Source organism: Amphibalanus amphitrite, unplaced genomic scaffold (assembly GCF_019059575.1).
Source record: "Amphibalanus amphitrite isolate SeventyFive unplaced genomic scaffold, NRLGWU_Aamphi_draft 000480F_arrow, whole genome shotgun sequence".
Lineage (NCBI taxonomy): Eukaryota > Metazoa > Arthropoda > Thecostraca > Balanomorpha > Balanidae > Amphibalanus > Amphibalanus amphitrite.
The window spans coordinates 318622-345670 of NW_024881974.1; the positions used below are offsets into that span (position 1 = coordinate 318622).

At 55.0% G+C, this 27049-nt stretch overlaps 2 protein-coding genes across 5 annotated transcripts; one reads left to right on the top strand and one right to left on the bottom strand.

Moving 5' to 3' along the window:
* Positions 1 to 952: 952 nt before the first annotated feature.
* On the bottom strand, positions 953 to 14272 carry LOC122392287 (adenosylhomocysteinase-like). The gene is made up of 8 exons (XM_043386975.1): positions 14116 to 14272; positions 8926 to 9116; positions 8170 to 8322; positions 7506 to 7694; positions 6278 to 6493; positions 5314 to 5514; positions 2378 to 2572; positions 953 to 1405 (listed from the first exon to the last, which is right to left on the bottom strand). The coding sequence occupies exons 1-8, from the start codon at positions 14144 to 14146 to the stop codon at positions 1274 to 1276; spliced, it is 1308 nt and encodes a 435-aa protein (XP_043242910.1). The 5' UTR covers positions 14147 to 14272; the 3' UTR covers positions 953 to 1273.
* Positions 14273 to 14625: 353 nt separating this feature from the next.
* LOC122392288 (V-type proton ATPase subunit d) lies at positions 14626 to 25569 on the top strand. 4 transcript variants are annotated; one of them, XR_006258492.1, is made up of 9 exons: positions 14626 to 14702; positions 15389 to 15541; positions 18722 to 18893; positions 21604 to 21782; positions 22200 to 22357; positions 23118 to 23294; positions 24098 to 24175; positions 24670 to 24942; positions 24975 to 25569. XR_006258492.1 is itself a non-coding variant. In XM_043386976.1 (8 exons), exons 2-8 carry the CDS (start codon positions 15421 to 15423, stop codon positions 24829 to 24831), a joined length of 1047 nt encoding a protein of 348 aa, XP_043242911.1. In that variant the 5' UTR covers positions 14626 to 14702; positions 15389 to 15420; the 3' UTR covers positions 24832 to 25569. The 4 variants fall into 4 exon arrangements, 2 of the variants coding, with proteins under 2 accessions (XP_043242911.1, XP_043242912.1); XR_006258493.1 differs by having other exon boundaries at positions 14639 to 14713; XM_043386976.1 differs by having other exon boundaries at positions 24670 to 25569.
* The last annotated feature ends 1480 nt before the right edge of the window (positions 25570 to 27049 follow it).

The window sequence follows — 27049 nt, forward strand, 5'->3', positions numbered from 1 at the left end:
CGGCCATCACACAGACAGACGCAGGACGCAGAGGCCGCCCCGGCGGCTCCCGCAGCCGGCAGAAATAGCGCCTCGACCTTTACGAATCGGGTCCGCCCCTCCTCTCCCCCTCCCGCACACTGCAATCGTGATGCCTCTGTTAGCAACTTTTACACGGAATATTGCACCAGACAGCGACATCCGCGCGTCAAACTTCGAATTGGGGCGCAATTGTCAAACGATTTCCAGGACAGTAAAAGGTCTCTGTCAGTCAGTGCTGCGAATTCACTCGGACTCCTACGCAAAAATGGCTTTCACTCCATCTCAGACTCCGATTTTGACTGAAATTTGCGCATTCTAACGACTCGTATTACATTAGTCTGCAGTACTGGACTTGGCACCTCCTCGGAAAAAGCCAGAGCTCTGGAAGAAACGACAGCGTTGTATGCACAACCATCTGCTGAGATTGGTAATATCGAGGTCATCGCACATACGTACATCCAGTCTTGAAAGTACCGCGCATTGGTGCGGTGTATCCATCAAGTCTGACCGAGGAAGGGCTGCTAAATTTGGGAGTTACCGAACCAATTGACATTCTCTTCCATCCCCCAGATCAATTTGTTTGATCAATTTCACATCCCTATCCATCCCCCAAGTCAATTGGTTCGGCGACTCCTCTGCACGCTGTAAGTTAATGACGTGACGGTGCCGATAAGCGGTTATTTTCTGACCAGACCTGTTAAGTTCGCGATGGCCGATGGGACTGCCAGTTCCTGAGTAGACGATGTTGATCGATGCCGCGTTCGAGATTAGATGGTTGCCGACCCAAACCGCTCACAGAATACCCGTGTACACAGAATACCTCACGGGTACCCGTGAGACTGCTGTGTCCTGAGTGGAGCTCGGATAGTTTCTTGTAGAGGAGGTTGGCAACGAAGACGACTCTCAGGCGTCATAGTGGAGAGAGGTGGAATTCCCTTCGTCATATTGTATTGTAGCAGTGCAAAGGCTCATCAGTGTCCAAAATCCAAACCGTGGTACAAAAAAAAACGTAAGAAACGAGGTCCCCGACATCTCTAAAATCGCTCCCAGCGCACGACGCGCTTGACACAAGACTTCAAAAACAGCGCAACCAGCATTGCCAATCCCTCTAGCGAAATGCGCCAACAAAAACAATCGCAACATGAATGCCACAGAGGGAGTATCACGTGAAAACCTGACCAGCATTGAGACTCGCAGGCGACAGCGACAGTGGCATCACCTATACGGCGACAGGCCCGGCGCCGCGCGGCGGCTAGTAGCGGTAGTGGTCTGGCTTGTAGGGGCCGTCGGCGGGCAGGCCGAGGTACTTGGCCTGGTCGTCGCTCAGTTTGGTCAGCTTGACGCCGAGGTGCTCCAGGTGCAGGGCGGCCACCTCCTCGTCCAGCTGCGGAAGGCGGACGGACACCGGTCAGACACACGGGACGGACACCGGTGATCAGACATCGGTCTGGCACACGGTCCACACGGGACGGCCACAGGGCAGACACATGGGACGGCCACCGGTCCACACGGGACGGACACCGGACCAGTCCACACGGGACGGAGACCAGTCCGCACGGGACGGACACCGGTCCACACGGGACGGCCACAGGGCAGACACATGGGACGGCCACCGGTCCACACGGGACGGCCACAGGGCAGACACATGGGACGGCCACCGGTCCACACGGGACGGACACAGGACCAGTCCACACGGGACGGACACAGGACCAGTCCACACGGGACGGACACAGGACCAGTCCACACGGGACGGACACAGGACAGACACACGGGACGGACACAGGACCAGTCCACACGGGACGGACACAGGACCAGTCCACACGGGACGGACACAGGACCAGTCCACACGGGACGGACACAGGACCAGTCCACACGGGACGGACACAGGACCAGTCCACACGGGACGGACACAGGACCAGTCCACACGGGACGGACACAGGACAGACACACGGGACGGACACAGGACAGACACGGGACGGCCACGGGACAGACACGGGACAGACACGGGACGGCCACAGGGCAGACACGGGACGGCCACAGGGCAGACACGGGACGGCCACAGGGCAGACACACGGGACGGCCACAGGGCAGACACACGGGACGGCCACAGGGCAGACACACGGCTATGTCCATGGGGCGGAGAGCCACACGAGACACAGGACAGTCCTGTAATGTAGCGAAATCGGAAATCCTCAGCAGCAGCACCCTCCAAAGACAGCAGCAGCTGCTAATCTCTGGACCCCGGTGGTGACTGCCTATGACCATCAAGTTTCCTGTCAGAGTTGCCCTTTCAACGCTCACTACGTATCCCAGACCCTTTCGGGGAGAAAGTGCCCGTCCCTGTGTGTCCACTGACCTTTTTGGGGAGGAAGTGGACGCCGACCGGGTAGGCGCCCGGCTTGGTCCAGAGCTCGATCTGCGCCAGCGTTTGGTTGGTGAACGAGTTGGACATGACGAACGACGGGTGGCCGGTGGCGCAGCCCAGGTTCACCAGCCGACCCTCTGCCAGCAGGATGATGTGGTTGCCGTTCTTCAGACGGTACCGGTCCACCTGCCCGGGCGGGGGGAGGGGGTCAGAGGGAGGCGAACATCTAACGGGGTGTGGAGCGGTCGGAGGTCGGTGAGACATTGCCAGCTAACGGCGCGGGAGGTGGGATGGGGGAGGGGTAGACAGACACCACCTACCGGGGTTAGTGGGGGTGACACCACCTGCGGGGGGGGGGGGGCAACGAACAGCAACTATTCAATAACAACAGGCCAGATCAATGAAAATCCACATTGTTGCGTATATCCAGCGAAAGTTTGTCTCTGATCCTTGCACACTGCCCGATGATGGGAAGTCACTGCTCCCAGCAGCACGCTGCCAACATTGTGTCCCTCTGTACCGACAAGGTGACAACTAACATGTCATGAATCGTTACTTACAGGATCGCTATTGGGCAGCTTTATCGCCATTACTAGGTCCATATTATTAGGACTGCGTACGGATCAGTACGCTGCTAGCCTAGTGGAGCCTCGGGGAGACGCACAGCGAGCCCAACAGTACGGACAGTGGGGACTGCGACGCAGCAGTGCGCGGGAACACCAGAGTGTCAGTCGGGGTAAGGCCACCGGACTAGAACGATGCCGGCTGACGCTCGCCCTTAATAACTGTTTGTGTTAAGCTGCATTGTCATTCGACGCTATCACGTCTAGCAGGCGTTCGCCGTAACCACAATCTCGCCCCCCCTCCCCTTTCAGCTTCCGACAGGGCCTGAGGTCCACCGCCGTTCACCAGTCTCGACAGCTTCCTCAATGACATATCTAAGGCTGGGGCATTCCACGATAGATCGACCAAAAATAAATAAAATTTACACCCTCATATTTTATTTTTTGCTTAAAATTGATCTAATGGGTTGTGATGGGCGGGGAACCCAGCTGTGGCAAGGATTTTTTTCTTCGAACAACGGTTTCCGAGATATAGCCTCGGGCAGTTCCTGGAGGTCACACTGCAACCCTATGTTTGGCGGCTTATAACTCAGCAACTATTGGTTTTCTATGGTAAAAACATTATATGGTTCAACTCGCAATCAACCAACAAACGTTTTGGCTATCTCGGATTTTCGATTTTTGAAAATTTTGATCACGTGACATCTTGACCTTTTTTTCGAAGAGTGACCTTGATATTATCCCAACTGAAAGTCGCAATTTTGTCTGATGACGATTAAAGCCTTATCAATTGTCATTCATATGCGATTATAAAAAAAAGTGGCTTTCGGCCTGCGTTGACCTCAGGTCAGGTCATTTTTATGACCTTCCCATTATTACGAGCGGGAGCGACAGCGAGATCTCGAGAACAAAGCAAGATAGCGACAAGTGGTAAACGGCACAAAGTACACATGGATAAGGTCTACAATTTTTACTCAGGTCATTTTCAGGTCAGGTCAAAGATGACGTCACAGGGGTAAAAAGAAAGTCTAAATGGCGGCACTATATATATATGAAGTTTTTCTCGAATAACTTTCAAAGTATCCCAGCTTGGAACAAACTAATAGCACCATCGTGATCCTCTCGTCGATCCGCATCGAAACATGTGTATGTTGACCTCGAAAGGTCAAGGTCAAAAGTTGACCTTAGGTCACGTGACCTTAAGGTCATCATATATATCATTCGATGGGCCTTGACGAGCTGAACACAATGAGCCTATCCGCGCGGCTGTATCTCAAACATGTAAGAAGTTATTAGCAAAAAAAAACATTTGGTGACCTTTAATGACGTCACATGACCCAAGAGCAACGTCACAGTTGACCAAGAGCAAAAAAGGTCTCAAGGTAGTCAAAGTTAGTCATATATGAAGTCACTCATGGTATATTAGGCAATTCCGACGCGTTTTATTGTAAAAACAAGGGAGCTGATTTTTCCCCCATTGACTTATAATGGGGTGGTCAAGAAATTGACCTGATCTTAGGCCATCGGTATTGAAATTCAATACGAACTAGCGCTAGGTGAAAGCAAACACAATGGTGCCTGTTCCACGTCTCTTTCTGTATTAGATCAAAAGGTACAGCCAAAACTATTTTGCCTTCCTTTTTACCCCTGTGACGTCATCTTTGACCTGACCTGAAAAATGACCTCCGTAAAAATTGTAGACCTTATCCGTGTGAATCCTGTACTGTTTACCGCTTGTCGCTATCTTGCTTTATTCTCGAGATCTCGCGTCGCTCCCGCTCGTAATAATGGACAGGTCATAAAAATGACCTGACCTGAGGTCAACGCAGGGCGAAAGCCACTTTTTTTATTTGCGCATGTGAATGACAATTGATAAGGCTTTAATCGTCATCAGACATAATTGCGGCTTTCAGTTGGGAAAATATCAAGGTCAGTCTTCGAAAAAAAGGTCAAGATGTCACGTGATCAAAATTTTCAAAAATCGAAAATTCGAGATAGCCAAAACGTTTGTTGGCTGATTGCAAGTTGAACCATATAAAGTTTTTACCATAGAAAACCAATAGTTTCTGAGTTATAAGCCGCCAAACATAGGGTTGCAGCGTGACCTCCAGGAATTGCCTGAGGCTATATCTCGGAAACCGTTGTTCGAAGAAAAAAATCCTTGGCACAGCTGGCTTCCCCGCCCATCACAACCCATTAGACCAATTTTAAGCAAAAAATAAAATATGAGGGTGTACGGCTTTGGTCGATCTATCGTGGAATGCCCCGGCTGCTTGATAGCACGGCTCAAACCACCGCCCGGCCGGCCCGGCCCTCCTCCTGCGCTCTGCCCCCCCCCCCCCACCGTTCTCCCGCTCTACCCACCTGGGGCTTGATGTTGATCTTCTCCACGGCGTTCTCGTCGAGCCAGATTTTCTGGATCTCGCAGTCAAAGTGTCCGATGTTGCAGACGATAGCGTCGTTCTTCATATTGTTGAAGTGTTCGCCGGTGATGATGTCCTTGCAGCCGGTGGTGGTGACAAAGATGGACGCGCCGGCGGCCACCGCCTCAGACATGGTGGTCACCTGCGGTCACAGCGGTCATAGAGGTCACCTGAGGTCACAGGGGTCATAGAGGTCACCTGAGGTCACAGGGGTCATAGAGGTCACCTGGAGTCACAGGGGTCATAGAGGTCACCTGGGGTCACAGAGGTCACAGTGGCCACCGCCTCCGACATGGTGGTCACCTGATGTCACACACCGCGGTTATAGAGGTCACAGCCCGACTCACAGAGGTCACCTGAGGTCACAGCGGCCCTAGAGGTCGGCCCGGACCGCGGCAGCTACTGACGCATCGCTGGCCGGACGCACACAGCAAGGTCTGAGCGGTCTGCCAACCACCGCATTGCGACACGCTGAGACAGACTGAACGGCACCGGACGGAAATATCCCTCGGACAACAGCGACACAGCCTCACACACTCGACAATGGCGACCCGACCTGACCTCTCAGCGGGGCGACCATTTAGCCAGCGCAGCCACACGGATCGGGTCAAAGGTAAAACAGACCACCAAACACTGGACAGCGGAGGCGGGCTGACCCACTCCATACCAAACTCTGAATATGGCGAGTGTCTTTCAATGCTCACTTCTAAAGTTGCATAGAATACACGTCTAGCTCAGAAAATCTCACGAGGATACGATTAGCATACCTAGCACGAGCATACCTACCTCAAACAACTGAAACTCATGATAAGCATACTGAACATGAACCAGCGACACACGTACCAGAATAGACAGTGCCAATGCATTCCGAAAAATGTCAATTTCTAATAGGTTTCCCGTCTCACCTGGTAGCCCTCCATAGCGGCCTGCAGCGCGTTGATGGGGTCCACCTCTGTGATGATGACGCGCGCGCCGAACGCCTTCAGCGACGAGGCCGAGCCCTTGCCGACGTCGCCGTAGCCGGCCACCACGCACGTCTTTCCGGCCAGCATTACGTCCGTGGCGCGCTTAATGCCGTCCGTCAGCGACTCGCGGCACCCGTACAGGTTGTCAAACTTGGACTGTGAACGGGGGGGGGGGGGTCAGTATTGGACGGGTGTCAGCGACTCGCGGCAGCCGTACAGGTTGTCAAACTTGGACTGTGAACGGGGGGGGGGGGGTCAGTATTGGACGGGTGTCAGCGACTCGCGGCAGCCGTACAGGTTGTCAAACTTGGACTGTGAACGGGGGGGGGGTCAGTATTGGACGGGTGTCAGCGACTCGCGGCACCCGTACAGGTTGTCAAACTTGGACTGTGAACGGGGGGGGGGGGTCAGTATTGGACGGGTGTCAGCGACTCGCGGCAGCCGTACAGGTTGTCAAACTTGGACTGTGAACGGGGGGGGGGGGGGTCAGTATTGGACGGGTGTCAACGACTCGCGGCACCCGTACAGGTTGTCAAACTTGGACTGTGAACGGGGGGGGGGGGGGGGTCAGTATTGGACGGGTGTCAGCGACTCCCGGCACCCGTACAGGTTGTCAAACTTGGACTGTGAACGGGGGGGGGGGGTCAGTATTGGACGGGTGTCAGCGACTCCCGGCACCCGTACAGGTTGTCAAACTTGGACTGTACACAGGGGGCAGTATGGAGAGGCGGAGGGGACGTCAATTAGATTAGGGAAGGTATGGTCACTATAACCTCTCGTTCTCAAATGAATTCGACGTACCGAAGGTACCGAAAATTTCGGTAGGTACCGATTTCGGTACTGCAATTTCGGTAGATTTCGGTAGGTACCGAAACTGCACCATTCATTTCGATATTACATAAAATGTGAAGTGCTTTAGTGCGATGATGCCAAGGTTCAACTGATCCAGCATCTCGATTTTAAGCTTTTCGTGTTGTCAGCTGCTTCCTTGGAAAATGTTACAGCTCGACCACTGGTCACCTGTCCGATCGCAAAGTAAGTACAGCTCACACCACCCCTCCTGCGGTTCCACTGTAACCAACCCTGGCTCTCCCCGCTCCCCGCCCGTACCACCCCTCCTGCGGTTCCACTGTAACCTACCCTGGCTCCCCCCGCTCCCCGCCCGTACCTTGGTGACCGAGTCGTTGACGTTGATGGCGGGCACCTTCAGTTTGCCGGCGGCCATCATCTTGACCAGGTTGTGCACGCCGGTGGTGGTCTCCTCGGAGACGCCCTTGATGCCATCCAGCAGCTGCGGGTACTTGTCGTGCACCAGGTTGGTCAGGTCGCCGCCGTCGTCCAGGATCATGTTCAGCGGCTGCCGGCAGAGCGCCAGCGTTACACGGGGGTGACGTCATATCCCGGCTGCGGCAGAGCGCGAGCGCTACATTGGGGTGACTGGTCGAGGGGTGACGTCATATCCCGGCTGCGACAGAGCGGGAGCGTTACACGGGCGACTAGCCGCCGGAGGGGTGTGTGACGTTACAGGCCGACAATGAAGACAGGTGGGCGGCTGACAGTAGGACACACGGACGACTGAACAGCTGTGCCAGTGTGCTGTAAACGTACAGCTGGCAGGGAATGACGCTCAGCATGCACGTAACAGGTAGTCATGAGCAGGTGGCACTCGCTAAAACCATGTTCGCTGTTCAGCTTCGTTAAAAAGACTACTTTCAATCCCAAATCTTGAGGGCCAAATCGCACTTAGTCTGCCAAAGATTCCCTCCGCTGAACACTAGTGTACAGCACAGTATACCAATAAACGCAAGCAAATTTGTATAATCGTCGGTCACCTTTCCGTCCTTGAAGTAGAGCGTCTGCACGATGCACCACTCGTACTCCTCGTCCGTCTCGCCCTTCCACGCGTACACGGGCACACCGGTGACGGCTATGGCCGCCGCCGCGTGGTCCTGCGTGCTGAAAATGTTGCAGCTCGACCACTGGACCTGTCCGACGGATCAGAGGGCGGTGTCACAGGCGGCGGGGACTCGGGATCCAACAGCCGGGGCTGCGAGGCTGTTACATACTCTGGGACTAAGCAACTGAAACCGTTTACGCTCTTAAATGATGGAAAGAATGTGAAAAGGTTGGCCATTGTGTTCCGTTCCAACTCGCCCAGAAAACGGCATCTCCTCGCAAGATGCTACTGTCACAAAGTACTTTGCCTCAAGAGTTCAAATACAAATTCAACATAGCCTTTGCACATATGCCGCCAAACCTGTGCCAGTATAGTCTGGTCCAAGGTGAATGCGACAGTTCGCGGGACTCTAACCATTCAATGCATCGGTTCGCCCTCTCGCGGCGCCCCACCAGCGCCCGGGGGCACAGAGTGTACCCCCCCCCCCCCACACACACACCTCCAGTGACCTCAGCGGCCAGTGACCTCTGCACCCAGTGACCTCTGCGACCAGTGACCTCTGCGCCCAGTGACCTCCCCTCCCCCACCTCTGCGTCCAGTGACCTCTGCGCCCAGTGACCTCCCCTCCCCCACCTCTGCGTCCAGTGACATCCCCCTCCTCCTCTGCGTCTAGTGACCTCCCTCCGCCTACCTCCGCTCCGAGCTCGGTCAGTGTCTCGATGAGGACGGCCGTCTGGATGGTCATGTGCAGGCAGCCGGCGATGCGCGCGCCCTTCAGCGGCTGCGACGGGCCGTACTTTTTGCGCAGCGTCATCAGGCCGGGCATCTCGTTTTCGGCCATGATGATCTCCTTTCGGCCCCACTCGGCCAGTTTGATGTCGGCTGCGGGCGGGGGGGGGGGGGCGGGAGTGTCAGGGAGCTGCCCGCGCGGGGGGGGGAGGGGTTAGAGGAGCTGGTGGTGGCCAAGCGCCACCTCCTTGCGCTATGCAACAAGTGCTGGAAGTCAGCGGAGGTCCCGGCTGCCTGGCGCAGAGCCGAAATCATCGCCATCCCGAAGAAAGGAAAAGATCCAGCAGACCCGAACTCGTACCGGCCCATCTCGCTGCTCAGCTGCACCAGCAAGCTCTTCGAGAGAATGGTCCAGAACAGGCTGCAGTACTGGCTCGAGGACCGACAACTGATAAACACCAACCAAGCGGGATTCCGGCGCCTCCACTCGACCATGGACCAGATCATCAGAGTCACTCAGTCCGTCTTCGACGCCTTCGAGAAGCCGAAGCCGGAGCGTGCGGTCCTTGCCCTGCTGGACTTCCAGAAGGCCTACGACAGGGTGTGGAAAGACGCCCTCCTCGCCAAGCTGGGCCGCCTGGGAGTGCCTGCACACGTGGTCAAGTGGCTCCGCAACTTCTTGAGCGATCGGAGAGCCAGGGTCAGGTGGGGCAACAGCACATCAGACTGGAGGGTCTTTCCAGAGGGCCTACCGCAAGGCTCGGTGCTCGCGCCCATACTATGGCTGGTGTACATCAACGATGTCGACAAGAACGCCCCAAACGACTCTACCTGGTCTCTGTTCGCCGATGACGTCGCCATCCTGGCCACGGGACCGTCCCTGGAGTCATGTGCGGCGAAGATGCAACCAGCGCTGGACACAGTCGCGTCGTGGGCCCGGGACTGGAAGGTGCAGGCGAGCGCCTCCAAGTGCTGTTTCACCACCTTCACCCTCGACCCAAAAGAGTGCGGAGGCAAGGTGGTACCGACGCTGAAGTTCTCAGGAGAACCTCTGAGGTACGACCCGAACCCGACTTTCCTGGGCATCACCTTCGACGACCAGCTAACCTTCAGCAGTCACATCTCCTCCCTCAAGGACAGGATGGCGAAGCGCAGACAGTGCCTGCAAGCACTCGCGGGGAAGACCTACGGAGCGCACCGCAGGACTCTCCGAACGGCCTACATCACCTACATCAGATCGGTCTTCGAGTACGGTGCGGCGGTGTACTTCACTCACGCCTCCCCCGCCCTGCGCGCCAAGATCGAAACTGAACAAAACAGGTGTGCCCGCATAATCACCGGATGCATCCTCCCGACGAACAGAGCGGCTCTGCTGGCGGAGGCGGACCTCCCCGCCCTGACAGTACGGGCCAAGGAACTGGCTGCTACCGAAGCCAGCCGCATCGCTCGCCTGCCAGCGGAAGACCGAGCCAAGCAGCTGCTGGAACGAGACCCCCGACCTCGCCTCAAGTACCGCGCGCACGAGGCCTGGAAACGGGCCTGCGCACTAGCTGCTGAGGAGGGACGACCGGAGCCAGCCCTGCCGGACGAAGACGCCCTGCTGCCCCACAAGCCATGTCTACGCAGAGTGGGCCAGTGGACTCTGAGGGAGGCGGGAGTGTCGGGCTGCCCAGCGGAGCCGTTCCTGAGGGTGTCACCGGAGCCGCCGTGGTCGGCCCATCAGGGGTCAGTGACCTTCATCGTGGACCTACCAACCACCACGCGGCGGACAGACCCACCTGACAAGAGGAGAGAGGCGGCAGAGCGCGCCCTGGCCGCCCTGCCCGCGCCAGACTGCTCCATATGGAGTGACGGCTCGGCGGCCGGAGGCACGTCCAACGGAGGAGGAGGGGCGGCCATCATCCTGCACCGGGAGAACGACCGCAGGATCGAGTGCCTGGCAGCTGCAGGCACCCACTGCAGCAGCACCAGGGCGGAGCTGGTGGCAGTCCGGGAGGCACTGAAGTCCCTGGCGAGCCTGCCGGCCGACTCCCTAGACGCCATCAAGGAGATCCGCCTTTGCACCGACTCCAGGGCGTGTCTACAGACGCTCCAGCGCGGGCAGGCAGCCCAACAGGAGGAGCTACCGGCGAGCATCTGGGCCTCTCTCCATGACCTCACGTGTTCCGGGAAGCACGTCACCCTCCAGTGGGTACCGGGGCATGCTGGCATCCCTGGTAATGAGGACGCCGACAGGCTAGCCAACCGAGCCGCGGCAGAGCTAAGCCAGGCAGCGATCCCGCTGGACATGGCCGGCGCCCGAGCGGCGATACGCCACAGATCCGCCGAGTGGACCGCAACCCGAGCCAAAGCTCATCCTCACCTACCACCCACGCCCGGACACGAGGAACTGACCAGGTGGGAGCAGGTGACACTGTCTCAACTGAGAGTGGGAAGATCAGTGCTCACAAGGAAGACTCTCCACGAGATCGGTCTTGCGACAAACCCCGACTGCCTGAACTGCGAGGAGGAGGACTCGGTTGCACACCTGCTGACCGAATGCCCAGCGTACGCCCGCATGAGGTCCCGCCTGTGGGGCGGACCTCTGCCGAGCCTGGGGCATGTGCTGGGCGGATCAGCGACTCTCATCTTCGAGTACCTGCGGCGGGTGGGCCGTGTCGACCCCCCGGTCGACGCTGCCACGGCCGTGGCCGCCCCGGCGTCCACGGCGTGACGTGTAGAAGAAGAAGAAGCTGGTGGTGGCTGCGCGCGGAGGGGGCCGGGTCAGGGGAACTGCCCGTGCGGGGAGGGGCGGGGCCGGGTCAGGGGGGAGCTCTGGTGGTCGGCTGCGCGCAGGGGGAGGGGCGGGGTCAGGTCAGGGGAGCTGCCCGCGCGGAGAGGGGCAGGGCTGGGTGCATAGGAGAGCTGCCCGCGCGTGACTGCGCCAGGGGCGTGTACTACGGCAGCACAGTAGACGGGTGCAGCACAGTGGAGAAGACACGGTTAGGGAACGAACGGGTTATAATGTCTCCAGCTTCCCGAATTCCTGAACAGTTAACAGTCAGTTAGTGGCGATAGCACTGTCGATGCTTCTGCGGAGCGCAGACGATGAAGTGAAAACACTAATATTCGTAAAAATAGTAGCAAAGGGCCGTAGCGACTTATAATAGATGGTATCGACTCTCTCAAACGTTAAGTGATATAGTCAGTCTTTCTACGAAACACATTGGGCTCTGGGAATGGGCGTGTCTACGCAAAAAAAAAAAACGCAAGTTGCGTCCAGACTTGTCCGGATCTAACCAGTATAAACAAGAACCATCCGGACTAAGCTGGATGTGTCCGGAATGATCTGACAAAATCCAGATGTATCCAGATAAAACAAGCATTGCGCCCCATGGCATTGATTACGTAACCATATGACGAAGATTAATGCCCGTCGGTGTCAATGGCACGCAGCGCAGACGAGGGCATGGTGGGGAGTCTCCCATCAAGGCGCTCCGATTAAAAAATGGCTTATAATAAATATTCAATAGCGCATGTACATAAACAATATCTACGTTTATTACATTATCGTAGCAGTCCAAAAGCTCTGACCAAGGCTCTGACATTTCTTGCTTTAAGTCGGTGCCCACCAAACGAGCTTAATGACAGAGGCGGTAGGTACCCAGAGGAGGAAAAACAGTTACCTACCGCCGCCCCTGTCACAAAACTAACAGTCATGTAGCGCTGGAGCCCATCATATGCCCGCAGAGGTCCGGAGGTCAGCGGCGCCTGGTGAGACTCAGCACGGGCCTGTCCTCTGTCTGTACTGTAAACGGGGGGCCGACTGGCGGCCATACACACGGAACCCGCCCGCCGAGTGACCGTGACGGGGGGGGGGGGGGGCAGCCGTCCGACCACGCCCCCTCTCCGGTGTTTGGATAGCTGCCATTCTGTATATGGTATGACTATTGTATACGCGACATAGGTATACATCCCCGGTCTCGGGTCACAGACTCTCCTGTTCTCGAGTACAGGTCTCGGGGGTTTTAGCGGTAGGTTTTGCACCTAGAAAATTTAGCGTACTTCAGGCTATATCATCGTCGTCTTGAGCTTTTAAGTGTTGAAGGTGCGATCGACTTGTTGGCTCACAAGCCGGCCATGATCGTGTAAAACTGCTTCATCGTCGTAGATCGATTAGTTTCTGAGTTAGTTTCATCGTCGTACCTACCGCTTAATCTCGCGAGAGCCGTACATGGTGTGACGCGGTACATACGGTATTACGGGGTCCCCGACCCTTCTGGTAGACGTGTAGACTTAGAGCCCAAGTATAAAGGAGCAACAAACAGTACAAACACGACAGACGGTAGGTGCCGCCGGTGTCTACATCCAACACACAGTACCGCCGGTCAGCGGTACACCCGGTCAGCGGTACCGCCCGTGCCCCGTACCTACACCGGTCAGCGGTACCACCGGTACACTCAGCGGTACACCCGGTCAGCGCCCGCAGCGGTACACCCGGTCAGCGGCACACCCGGTACGAACAGCCAGCCCACGGTACAGCCGGTACATACACCCATTTCGTGGTACACCCGGTCAGCAGTACAGCCGGTACATACAGCCGGCCGGCGGTACCGCCCAGGGTACATTGAGTGAAGTACCGGCAGTACCGCCCACCGTTACCGCCAGCGCACCACTGACCCTGAACCGGCCCCGAGTGGGTACCTATTGGTATACCGTTAGCGGGAGGTCAGTCACCTCAGCAGGGGTCGGCTCAGCTCAGCTCAGTAGAGTAGTCAGTCACATACCGGCCGGAGGTGAGAAGCCGTCCTCACCCACGGTAGGTGAAGACACCGATCGAGAAAGGGAGGCGTGGTCTATAGCAACTTCAAAACATTATCGGCACTGCCACGGCCCAGGATAATATGATAAAGATCGCTCGCTGCATTTATCCCGATCGGCGATCCACATCTTATCGGCTATCACTCATACATTATGCCACCAGGCATAAATGACAAAAGGACTGAGACATGAGTGACCTCAGGGTTCCAGGTAAACTACATGTTTTTTTCACAAACGAATGTAACGCATCAGCATTGCAACAATGACTGTCAAAGGGCATCAGCACGTGTCGGGTGCCACGTGGCAAGTCAGAGGTGTAGACTGTAGATGCGATAAATACTGAGCCACTCACCAACTTTGTACGCGGGTTTATCTCCAGCCATCTTGGCAAAGTTGAAGTAATCGACGTTGAACACGTGTTAGCACGTCGCCAGTTCCCCGAGCCGCACGAACACCGCCAGTTGGAACTCGAGAAAGGGGCGAAACGCGGCGGCTCTGGCTCTTTTATGCTTTTGAGCACGAAGATGTTATAACCTAGTTCATTGGTCAGAGGCCGTCCTAAGCAGCCAATCAAAATGTACCTTTGTGGGAATTGTATCACGGGAGCAGCAACAGCTGAGTAAACTGTACGCCTATTTATACTATTTCTTGGCAGATACTTGGCGAAATATTCGAAAAGCTTTTACTATTTGCAAATTAAATCCAATACTTTCCAGCTCTCTATTAATTTTTAAATCCAAATTACTTAATAGTCACTATTCATTCCGAAGATACAATTTTTATTTGGAAAATGTTTTTTAAATTCGCCTTAAACTAGCCTAGATGTAGCAATTATTGATCTTTTTTGCGCTATTCCTGGCAAGTGCGCTGTTATTGCCTCTTTTATGTCAAGGCTGTGCGCGTGACACTTCTGTGTCGCTGTGTTTTCGGTTTGGGCGGGTGAGTTGAGAGTAGGTATTTATTGTATTTTGATAACCATGATCAATCTTGTATTTTTGAAGTATTTCGTGAACGGAAATGCATGTCTCTTGTGTTAACCAACAGTTGGTTCTGTCCTTTTTTACCAAGGTGCAGCATAGGACAATGGGACAGCGCATTTTTGCGGTCACAAGCTTGAGCTATTCTATTGTATTGTTACCTATTTGTTATTTGCCTATGTGTTCACATTTACCCAGTAGTGCATATGACCGTTTCTCATGTTTAAATGACTTCATATTTTTTTTGTATTTTGCTCTTCAGTCCTTTGAACAGGTTTAGCCCGACATTTAGGTATCGGTAAGGCAGACGTTGCTGGAGCTGCCATACCTATGGACTATGTATGTGTTTGTTTTTGCAACAAAGGAGAGGCGGAGACCCGCAGATGTTTTTTGCCCACAGAAACTGTAACGTTGGTTGTAGGTTGTAGGTTCTGTTTTGGTTAGAAAGATGCATTCCCGGGGTGGCGCCTCTCCTTTTGTTGCAAAAAGTAAAAACGAAATGCGCCTTATGGCAACTCATGCGATGTCTGCCTTACCGATACCAAGAATTGCCCTCTAATCTGCTCACACAACTCTGGCTGGTATTGAGTGACTGGACGCAGGCCCTTGCACCGACCTTTCATTAATGGCTTTGATTATCTGTTTCAGGTTTCTTTGTCAGATTCTCCTAAAGCTACAAAATGAGGGACTGGCTGTTCAACATCCATGATGGTTATCTGGAGAGCCTGTGCCGAGGATTCAAAAACGGCATTCTCAAGAACAATGACTACCTGAACTTGGTGCAGTGTGAAACTCTTGAGGGTGAGTTTGCTGGGTGATCCATTGATGTTTCTGATTGGTTTAAAATTTGTTGGCCATTGATTGCTTACATCACACACCTTTCTAGTTTCTAGGTAACAACAAGTTGGTATCGGTAACCCTGGCGTCACCGGTAGTGTTTTCGTTCAAGGCTAAGGTTTCCTGTATTAGGCTGCCGTGCCAAGCCGAAGCATGCTGTGACGTCACTGGGTAAGAGAAGATAACGTACTATGCTATCAGTATCGACTGAGACGATCAGATAGACTCAGACCGACTCAGGCAGACTCAACTTGACTTGACCGACTTAAACCGATTCAGATCGACCCAGTCCGACTCAGAACGACTCAAACTGACTCAGACCAACTCAACCGACTTAAATCGATTGCGATTGACTCGGACAGACTCAGAACGACTCAGGCAGACTCAAACCGACTCAGGCTGACTCAATAGACTCAAACCGATTCAGATCGACTCAGACCGACTCAAACTAACTCAGACCGACTCAACCGACTCAAATCGCTTCCGATCGACTCAAATCGATTCCGATCGACTCAGACAGACTCAGGCAGACTCAGGCCGATTCAGATAGACTTAGACCGACTCAGATAGACTCAGAACGACTCAAACTGACTCAGAACAACTCAACCGACTCAAATCGTTCTGATAGACTCAGACAGACTCAGAACGATTCAGACAGACTCAGGCCGATTCAGACAGACTTAGACCGACTCAGATAGACTCAGAACGACTCAAACTGACTCAGAACAACTCAACCGACTCAAATCGTTCCGATCGACTCAGACAGACTCAGAACGACTCAGACGGACTCAGGCAGACTCAAACCAACTCAGCCATACTAAAACCGACTCAGGCAGACTCAAACCGACTCAGCTCAGACCGATTCAGATCGACTCAGACCGACTCATATAGACTCAGAACGACTCGAACTGACTCAGACCGACTCAACCGACTCAAATCGATTCCGATCGACTCAGACAGACTCAGAACGACTCAGACCAGGCAGATTCAAACCGACTCAGGCACACTCAAACTGACTCGACTGACTCAAACCGTTTCAGGTCTGATGATTCAGGTCAAACCGATGGGTCTGTCTGAGTCGGTCTAAATCGGTTTGAGTCGGTCTGTCAGTTTGAGTCGTTCTGACTCGCAGGGCTGCGGAGTCGATGGATTTTCGGCGACTCCGACTCCGACTCCGACTCTGGCTTTCAAAAACCAGCTCCGACTCCGACTCCGACTCCGGGCAGAATTGTCGACTCCGACCGACTCCAACTCCCGACTCCGACTCCGCAGGCCTAGCAGGGCTGCGGAGTCGACAGATTTTCGGTGACTCCGACTCCGACTCCGGCTCGGGTTTCTAAAATCGACTCCGACTCCGACTCCGACTCCGGTCACAACTGTCGACTCCGACCGACTCCGACTCCGACTCCGACTCCGACTCCGCAGCCTTGGTTCTGAGTCTAGCTGAGTCGGTCTGAGTCGATCTGAATTGGTTTGAGTCGGTCGAGTCAGTTTGAGTCTGTTTGAGTCTGCCAGTGCCTGAGGCTGTCTGAGTCGTTCCGAGTCTGTTTGAGTCGATCGGAATCGATTTGAGTCGGTTGATTCGGTCTGAGTCAGTTTGAGTCGTTCTGAATCTATACCTGAGTCGTCTGAGTCGATCTGAATCGGTTTGAGTCGGTCGAGTCAGTTAGAGTCTGCTTGAGTCGGTTTGAGTCGTTCTGAGTCTGTCTGAGTCGATCGGAATCGATTTGAGTCGGTTGATTCGGTCAGAGTCAGTTTGAGTCGTTCTGAGTCTATCTGAGTCGGCCTGAGTCTATCTGAATCGAGTTGAGTCGGTCGAGTCAGTTTGAGTCTACCTGAGTCGGTTTGAGTCGTTCTAAGTCTGTTTGAGTCGATCGGAATCGATTTGAGTCGGTTGATTCGGTCTGAGTCAGTTTGAGTCGTTTTGAGTCGGTCTGAGTCGATTTGAATCGGTTTGAGTCGGTCGAGTCAGTTTGAGTCTGCTTGAGTCGGTCTGAGTCTATCTGAGTCTCAGTCGATAGTCGATAGCGTGGTACGTTATCTTCTCTTACCCAGTGACGTCACAGCATGCTTCGGCTTGGCACGGCAGCCTAATACAGGAAACCTTAGCCTTGAACGAAAACACTACCGGTGACGCCAGGGTTACCGATACCCAACAAGTTGAAATGTATTACATTTTTGTCCAGCCTTCAATTTGTTTGCCCATTTGCTTTTACACCACAATCTGAATGAGATGCGATTCAACTCAAGTGATGAGAAAGTGATTTACTTTGTAAAGTGCATAAATACCTTTTTATTTTTGTAAATGTATCAGGAATGGATTGCATAGAAACATGTTCAGATCAGTAACTTTGATTATTTACCCAAGATCAATCTCTGCCCAACATGATAAAAACATGTTCTTGGCAAGGTGCACTTGGCACTTGCTGACCCAGCCCGCTCAACAGCATACAAATTTTTACATTTATTCCATTTTAGATATGTACCAGCATGATGACCATGTAGGGTGAACCATCCCACGATCTCTAATTCCCCTAATCCCTCTTCCCAGCCTGTGTCCAATATGTGCATTGCACCTTTTTAGGCGCAATTACAAAAAGTTAAGGACCAAATTCAAAACGTTCACGTGCATTTCAAAAGTAGACGTTTTGAATTTGGCCTTTAGCTTTTTGAGATTGCACCTATAAAGGTGCAGTCACTTGCTGACCCAGCCTGCCCTCTGTGACCCCTGCCCCGGTCCACTGGCTCTGCCCTGTTCCCCCCTCTACTGCTGGCCCTGGTCCCCCTGACTCTGCCCTGGTCCCCCTGACTCTGCCCTGGTCCCCCTGACTCTGCCCTGTCCCCTTCTACTGCAGCTGGCCCTGGTCCCCTGACTCTGCCCTGGTCCCCTGACTCTGCCCCGGTCCACTCGGACTCTGCCCTGGTCCCCCTGACTCTGCCCTGGTCCCCCTGACTCTGCCCTGGTCCCCCTGACTCTGCCCTGGTCCCCCTGACTCTGCCCTGGTCCCCCCGACTCTGCCCTGGTCCCCCTGACTCTGACCTGGTCCACTCGGACTCTGCCCTGGTCCCCTTCTACTGCTGGCCCTGGCCCCCCTGACTCTGCCCTGGCCCGCTCTGACCGCTGCACCGCCGCTCGCCCGGCAGACCTGAAGCTGCACCTGCAGTCGACCGACTACGGCCACTTCCTGGCCAACGAGGCCGGCCCGCTGTCCGTCACCACCATCGACGACCGGCTGCGCGACAAACTGGTGCTGGAGATGCAGCACATCCGCAACCACTCGGTGGAGCCGCTCTCCACCTTCATCGACTACATCACGTCAGTAACAGGGGCGGGGGAGGGGGGCACACTGCAGCTGCCAGTCGGTGGAGCCGCTCTCCACCTTCATCGACTACATCACGTCAGTAACAGGGGCGGGGGAGGGGGGCACACTGCAGCTGCCAGTCGGTGGAGCCGCTCTCCACCTTCATCGACTACATCACGTCAGTAACAGGGGGGGGAGGGGGACACACTGCAGCTGCCAGTCGGTGGAGCCGCTCTCCACCTTCATCGACTACATCACGTCAGTAACAGGGGCGGGGGAGGGGGGCACACTGCAGCTGCCAGTCGGTGGAGCCGCTCTCCACCTTCATCGACTACATCACGTCAGTAACAGGGGCGGGGGAGGGGGGCACACTGCAGCTACTGTGTGGAGCCGCTCTCCACCTTCATCGACTACATCACGTCAGTAACAGGGGCGGGGGAGGGGGGCACATCCGCAACCAGTCGGTGGAGCCGCTCTCCACCTTCATCGACTACATCACGTCAGTAACAGGGGCGGGGAGGGGGGCACACTGCAGCTGCCAGTCGGTGGAGCCGCTCTCCACCTTCATCGACTACATCACGTCAGTAACGAGGGCAGTGTCCCAAAATTGATTTCTAGCTGGGGTGTCAGAGGGGAAAATCAACCATCAAAAAGGGGGAGAATATAAAAGGGCTGGTTATTTAGATCCACAGAGTGGAAACGGACCAATGGCATGTTTTTATTATAAAGTTTAGAATGTATGAACTCAAACCGAGCATACACACAACTGCTTTTTCTCGAAAAAACAAACCTTTCTTGGTTGAGAGTGGAAAATTGCTCCTCAAAATTAATGGTGAGAGTCGAAAATGAATTTTATTTGGATGTCATTTTTCACCAAAATTGACAACTTTTGGGACACTGAACGAGGGCGGGGGAGGGGGGCACACTGCAGCTGCCAGTCGGTGGAGCCGCTCTCCACCTTCATCGACTACATCACGTCAGTAACGGGGGGCGGGGGAGGGGGGCACACTGCAGCTGCCAGTCGGTGGAGCCGCTCTCCACCTTCATCGACTACATCACGTCAGTAACAGGGAAAGGGGGAGGGGGACACACTGCAGCTGCCACTCGGTGGAGCCGCTCTCCACCTTCATCGACTACATCACGTCAGTCGGGGGGCAGTGGCGTATGGATTTGGGCACATCAGCGCGGTGATTTCCAGTTATCATCGGTATCAGCAGATCTTAAAAAAAAACATCATTTGCTCTGCTCTGAAATAATTTGATTGCATCATGCACGCTGCCGTTCGATATCATTTGAAGTCCGCAATGATTGCGTATGGGTGGCATGAGTGTTGTGGCGCCCAGACTATGGGAGGTATGTTAACCCTCGCATGTGTAGGGGGGGGGGTCGGATGGACCCCCCCCCCATGGTTTTTCGCGAATAACTCGCGTAAAAAGCGGCCGATCGCGACGAAACTTTCAGTACCCTCGCATTGATCAATTTGACACCTACCCTGAAAATTTCATGACCCTGACCCAAATGACCTTTGACCTGTGACCTCTTTTCCGAGACCATGTTTGGCCGGAATCGCGATTCGGCGTACGTCGGCTCGCATTAGCCGCGCGTTTGCAAGCTTTTCGTGGTTTCAAACGTTCAAACATGTGATTTGATGTTGCTCCCATGCATTAGGGCGGGTGTCAAGGTCACCTGAAGGTCAGGTCAGATCATTGACCTTTGGTGACCTCGGGTGACCTCGGTTCACTTTTTCGAGTTTTACATGTTTCTATGCTAGTTTTTGGAGCTGAATTCGAATTTAGCAACCATTTGAACATTTACGAAGTAGTTTTGGTGCCTTGGTAACATGTTACGAAGCTGTCAGAGGCGGTTGACACGTACTACGAATACCCGTCACGACGCCTACCTACTGATTGACCTGACCTGACCTGACCCGACCTGGTCTAAATGCTTAAAGACATCATCTGTGATCAAAACTAATACGATATTCGTGATCAGCACCCCGAAAAACCCCTTAGCAGCCACACTTTACGACTTTCTAATAGGTCCCGATTTTTCCGGCTTTGGGTCATTGACCTGACCTGGAAGGTCAACCAATGACCTAGGACCTTAAAATTGGGTATCATCGGCTTCCTCTCGTCACGGGCAACACGCTCGTTTTTTCCGTGAAGCTCTAGCTCGATCAGGGGCCAAACGGCAAGGGGGGGGTCCAACCGACCCCCCCCCCCCTACACATTAGAAGCTGGAAAACGCCGCACACATGCGAGGGTTAAATTGCGCTGGTACCTCGCTGGCTGTGTCACCGGTCCCCGCCCCGGTGATTCAGCAGCGGTGGGGCACTACCTGAACTCAATGAACTGACATATAATACTCCACCATGTTTATCACCAGCGCCGCTCTACTGGCGGACGACCCGAGTTTCCATGCCTGGTCCTATCCCTCTGTCTCCTGTCCTGCCTCTGTCCCTTCGATCTCTGTCCCGTCCTTGGCCATTCGCCCCCTGCCCCAGTCTGTATCTGTCTATGCGTCTCCTGTCCAGTCAGCCCTGTCCCTTCAGAGTTCACCCCCTCCCTGTCTGTCCCTTCACCCCCGTTTGCTGTCTGTCCCTTCACCCCTCCCTGTCTGTCCCTTCACCCCTCCCTGTCTGTCCCTTCACCCCCTCCCTGTCTGCCCCTGTCTCCCCCGCTCTGCCGCCTGTCTCTGACCGTCTGTCGACCACGGCTCCTCCAGGTACGGCTACATGATCGACAACATCATCCTGCTGATCACGGGCACGCTGCACCAGCGGCCGCTCTCGGAGCTGCTGCCCAAGTGCCACCCGCTGGGCAGCTTCGAACAGATGGAGGCCATCCACGTGGCTTCCACGCCGGCAGAGCTCTACAGCGCCGTGCTCGTCGACACGCCGCTCGGTGGGTCCGCGGTGGGACGGTGGACTGTGGACTGGCCTGGGGGAGGGGTAGAGAAGGGGAGGCTCCCATTGTGGAGCCGAGGCTCATCGGGTGGCGGGCAAGGACGGACGCTGGTGGTTACCTACGCTGTGACATAAGGATGTGATTGTGCTGGACTGGGTGTGACGTTTTTATTTTTACTGTTAGCCCTGTGGGATAAGAAGTCCCTTTGTATATTTATGACTTCTGCTATCGTCTTGTTCTCTGTAAGTGGTAACATTGCCGGGGTGTCGATGGAATGTGATGTTACCGTTACGTTACACCAGTACCGGGACTCCGCCGGGCTGTTATATAACGTTAGCACAAGCGCCGGTACGCAGCCCCGCCCACCGCGGTACCCGCCCCCGCTCACTGACCGCGCCCCGTCCGTCTGCGCAGCGCCGTTCTTCGTCGACTGCATCTCGGAGCAGGACCTGGACGAGATGAACATCGAGATCATCCGCAACACGCTCTACAAGGCCTACCTCGAGTCCTTCTACGGCTTCTGCAAGAGCGTCGGCGGCACCACGGCCGACGTCATGTGCGAGATCCTGGCGGTGAGTGACGTCATGTGCGACGGCTCGCGGTCAGTGGTGAGTCGGTGAACTTGACTACAGTCGGTTCTAGCTCATGGAGCGTAGAAGGTGTTACATAAGGCCGTGGTTTGCTTCTGAGGCATTTTTTATGTCAAGAGCGCGAGGGCGTATCAGTCACGTGAGGTGGAGCCAAGTGCTGCCGCCCCCGGCCCCCGCCAGGGCGGATGGATGTGATAGGCCCTGAGGTCTGGGGAAGGGGGGCTGACAACTTTCTGCCTTACACTGGTGTAACTTTGCCAGTGTATCCAGACCCACTTACTTTTGGTGTTCTCCCATCGGGTGTCCCGTCAGTTATCCCCACGGGACCTGCACTCGCTGGCTTACCTTCTCGAGGCCTTGTAATCTAAAAAATAGCTGTTTTCCGTCTTGTATGTGGGGTGGAATTCGCCGGTATCCCCTTCCCCTCCCCACTGCCCACAGCTTGAAACTGAACCTCTCTCCCTGTTCCCTGCAGCTTGACGCTGACCTCCCCCCTCTCCCTGCCCGCAGTTTGAGGCTGCTTGCTCCCACCCCCTGTTCTCGTGCAGTTTGAGGCTGAACCCCCCCCCCCCGTCCCTGTCCCCCGCAGTTTGAGACTAACCCCCCCCCCCTGTCCCCCGCAGTTTGAGGCTGACACCCCCCCCCCCCTGTCCCCCGCAGTTTGAGGCTGACACCCCCCTCCCCCTGTTCCCCGCAGTTTGAGGCTGACACCCCCCCCCCCCCCTCCCCCTGTTCCCCGCAGTTTGAGGCTGACCGTCGTGCCATCATCATCACAATCAACTCGTTCGGCACGGAGCTGAGCAAGGACGACCGGAGCAAGCTGTACCCGCGCTGCGGCAAGCTCAACCCGGACGGCATCGCCGCTCTGGCGCGCGCCGACGACTACGAACAGGTCAAGGCCGTCGCCGAGTACTACGGCGTGAGTACCCAGTGGGGGAGGGTGTACTACGGCGTGAGTACCCAGTGGGGGAGGGTGTACTACGGCGTGAGTACCGACTAGGGGGTGCAGTAGTACGGAGTCAATATCTAACAGGAGGGTGTTAACAGCGTGAGTACCTACTGGCGAGTGACGACTGCGTAAATGCATGCCGGGAAGGGGGCTATATGCAATGGAGCTGCTGTGTATATGCTGAGCAGCGGCAGGTCTGCGTTTCCAGTCCGCCTCATTCACAGCCCGGTCCGGTCTGAACCGTCCCGTTTGCTGTAGTACCGGGCGTGAACTTCTCTGACCCCCCTCCCCGTTTTCAGGAGTACCGCACTGGACGTGTGTTCTGACCCCTCCTCCTCCCTCCCCGTTCTCAGGAGTACCGCACTGGTATGTTCTGATTCATCCGCTTCCCTCCGTTCTCAGGAGTACCGCACTGGACGTGTGTTCTGACCCCCTCCCCCTCCCTCCCCGTTTTCAGGAGTACCGCACTGGTATGTTCTGATTCATCCGCGTCCCTCCGTTCTCAGGAGTACCGCACTGGACGTGTGTTCTGACCCCCTCCCCCTCCCTCCCCGTTCTCAGGAGTACCGCACTGATATGTTCTGATTCATCCGCGTCCCTCCGTTCTCAGGAGTACCGCACTGGACGTGTGTTCTGACCCCTCCCCCGTCCCTCCCCGTTCTCAGGAGTACCGCACTGGACGTGTGTTCTGACCCCTCCCCCGTCCCTCCCCGTTCTCAGGAGTACCGCACTGGACGTGTGTTCTGACCCCTCCCCCTCCTCCCCGTTCTTAGGAGTACCGCACGCTGTTTGACGAGGCCGGTAACAACCCGGGCGACAAGACACTCGAGGACAAGTTCTTCGAGCGCGAGGTGGGTGGGCTGTTCATTTATTTTTGGTATCTGTTAGAATGAAACTATTGGAGAAATATGTACCAGAAATGATCATGTCGGTACATACATTTGAAAAGTCATGCAAGGAAACAGGCCCTGCCGGAAGAAAACAGCTTATAAGTCGGAGACCGCTGGATTCTCCTCCTCCACGCAGGGAGCTGTATTTATTATGCCTGTAGCTAACCCCAGTAGCGATAGAATGTCATACTGTTAGCGGAGAAACGAAGCAAATGGTTCTGTATTTGATAGTTTCTGAATTAGGTGCCGCCGTCCCGGAGTTCCCACCCGTGCCACGTCTGTGACCGGGGCGGACCCGCTGTGGTATCGTGTGCACGCTCTGACCGGGGTGGACCCGCTGTGGTATCGTGTCTGACCGGCCGGGGCGGACCCGCTGTGGTATCGTGTCTGACCGGCCGCCCGGGCCGCTGTGGTATCGTGTATACGCTCTGACCGGGCCGCCCGGGCCGCCGCAGGTGCGCCTCAACATCAACGCCTTCCTGCAGCAGTTCCACTACGGCACCTTCTACTCGTACCTGAAGCTGAAGGAGCAGGAGTGCCGCAACATCGTCTGGATCGCTGAGTGCGTCTCGCAAAAACACAAGGCCAAAATCGATAACTACATCCCAATCTGGTAGGAATTCGAAAGACACGGTCGGCGACTTCCATTGGATGGGGGCGTGAGAACGAACAGCGCCAGATGGACGGCGCTGATTGGTCCAGATCTGGGCAGTCCGTGGCGCTGATTGGTCCATATCTGGGCAGTCCGTGGCGCTGGTTGGCGGAGCCTGATTTTCGGGCACGCTGATTGGCTCACGAGCCTGAATTATTAGCCAGTTCGAGGGCCTCTGACTCTGCTATTTGAATAACCCACTGAAAAAGAGTGATCAATTTAGGTGAAATAAGCCCGCAAGCCCATTAGGTATATTCTGTCAGATTTACGTTATATCTTGTCTGAGGCCGCTGTCTGACGTGTGTGTCGGAGTCGCGTTTTTAACCGGAGCTGGCACTGGCGAGCTCCGCCCTTAATGTTGTGTCCCAGAACCCAGAAAGCTATCACGCGAGCTCTGTATGTAAATGTTGAATGGCCGGATAGACTACACTTATGTCGATGGTCCGCGCAAATCATGTGTGCGTGTGTGCAATTATTGATTTATATACCTACATTTTGTGATGAATAATTGTATAGTCGTATGCGGCTGCATATATGCGTTCTGCGGTGTCGTGGAGTCCTTGCGGCCTGTCAGTAGGGCGGATCGACTGTAGCGCGGCCGCTACTGTACATTCCAACCGCCGGCGTTCGGCGTTCGGCCGCCGCCAACGTTAGTAGCAGGCGCCGCGGAGGAGCCAACAGAATAAAGCCACGAACCGACCGACGCGTACTCTGTGCTCTTGGCTGGAGAGTGGAACCCAAGGCCCTAAATACGCGGGTGAAACCCGTGGAACCGATGTCCGGCCAGGGTACTTTAGGCTATGTAGATTCCTAGAGATAGATATAGAAGGCTGAAACAGACTCCTTCCAAGGTCAGGAAATCGCATGCGAGAGTCGATTTAAATACATTAAATTGCGCTCTCATCAATCGTGCGCACCTCCCTGAGTATGATTGATGCTACCAGGATTTAATGTATTTGAAAAGGCTCTCGCGTGCGATTTCCTGACTGGCTTGAATCTGTTTCAGCTTTTCGCCGGAACACAGCTTTCAAGCATGAAATTGCGTCTCAGCACCTCTCATTGGAATACTATGGCGTACAGGGGCGCGGGAACTTCTTTCAGGCTGGGGGACGGGGGGCACACCATAATAATAGAGATCAACCTAGGGTACCCCCAAATCTAGTTTTCTCACCGGTTTTAGGCCACTTATGTTTCATCCCTTGACTTTTTCAACAACAAAAAAGAAAACATTTGCATAAAAAGTGCGGTATTACGTCTCAAAGTTGTCGAGGTACCACCCCCACGGCCCCAGAGATGGGGGGGGGGGGCAAGCTGCCCCCACTGCCCCTCCGGTTCCCGCGCCTATGGTGGCTTAGTTTCTGCTCTCAACTAGCAGCTCAACACGCGCTTCGAGATAGGAGCAGAAAACATGCCACGCATTTCTGTGGGAGGTGCCGAGACGTGATTTGCACGCTTGAAAGCCGCTTTACTCCGAGCTGAGGCCGGAACAAAGACGTTTGGAGCTTACCTTGAGCTTACCAAGGGAGCTAACGAGGTTTGAGGTCTATGAGGTGGGGGTCCAGGGGGCATAATATTATAAAGAGTACCTACATGCCTATTTCAGAGCTGACGTGACTGACATGATTGTGATTGGACTTAACCGGGGCTTTTTGGAATAGTCGAGCATTTATGAGAACAGATATGCTGGACCGTCTGGTGATTTGGGTTTTGCAGTGTTGTCCGGGACCCGGGTCGCACGCCGTCCGTATGGCTGGATGCCCCACGGTGAACCTGTGCCTCAGTGACAGTTTGCCTCGCTAGAGGACCTCTAGCACCCAGCGTCCGGCCACAACTGCCTGCCCAGGCCCTCGGAGGACGAAAATGAGAGTAAAGGACATGGACGGATGGGACGGCGGGCTGGTCGCTGAATCCAAACCAGCTGGATCGGTTCCGGTTCCCTCGTGGTTCAGGCATCTAAATGACACACTGGTTCCAAAGACAGCTCGAAGCGCTGCGCTGAACGGATCACGGGAGATTCACCCTGAGGAAAGGTACCGACCATCGAGTCACTGGGCGGACGGACCCGCGACCACTGTCGGCGGCGGGTGCACTACGGCCGAGTGTAGAGCACCACGCCACGGTGTAAGTACAGTCTGTCTTAAAGTACCGCGCAAAGTAACTGTGGATCCATCAAGCCTGACCGA

Coding starts and splice junctions, on each gene's coding strand:
- LOC122392288 (XM_043386976.1), top strand. CDS start 15,421: ATGAGGGACTGGCTGTTCAACATCCATGATGGTTATCTGGAGAGCCTG. Junction 23,295..24,097: donor CCGTCGCCGAGTACTACGGC/GTGAGTACCCAG, acceptor CCCCGTTCTTAG/GAGTACCGCACGCTGTTTGA. Junction 24,176..24,669: donor ACAAGTTCTTCGAGCGCGAG/GTGGGTGGGCTG, acceptor GGGCCGCCGCAG/GTGCGCCTCAACATCAACGC.
- LOC122392287 (XM_043386975.1), bottom strand. CDS start 14,146: ATGGCTGGAGATAAACCCGCGTACAAAGTTG. Junction 6,494..7,505: donor TCAACGACTCGGTCACCAAG/GTACGGGCGGGG, acceptor CCCCGTTCACAG/TCCAAGTTTGACAACCTGTA. Junction 5,515..6,277: donor CCGCTATGGAGGGCTACCAG/GTGAGACGGGAA, acceptor CTGTGACCGCAG/GTGACCACCATGTCTGAGGC.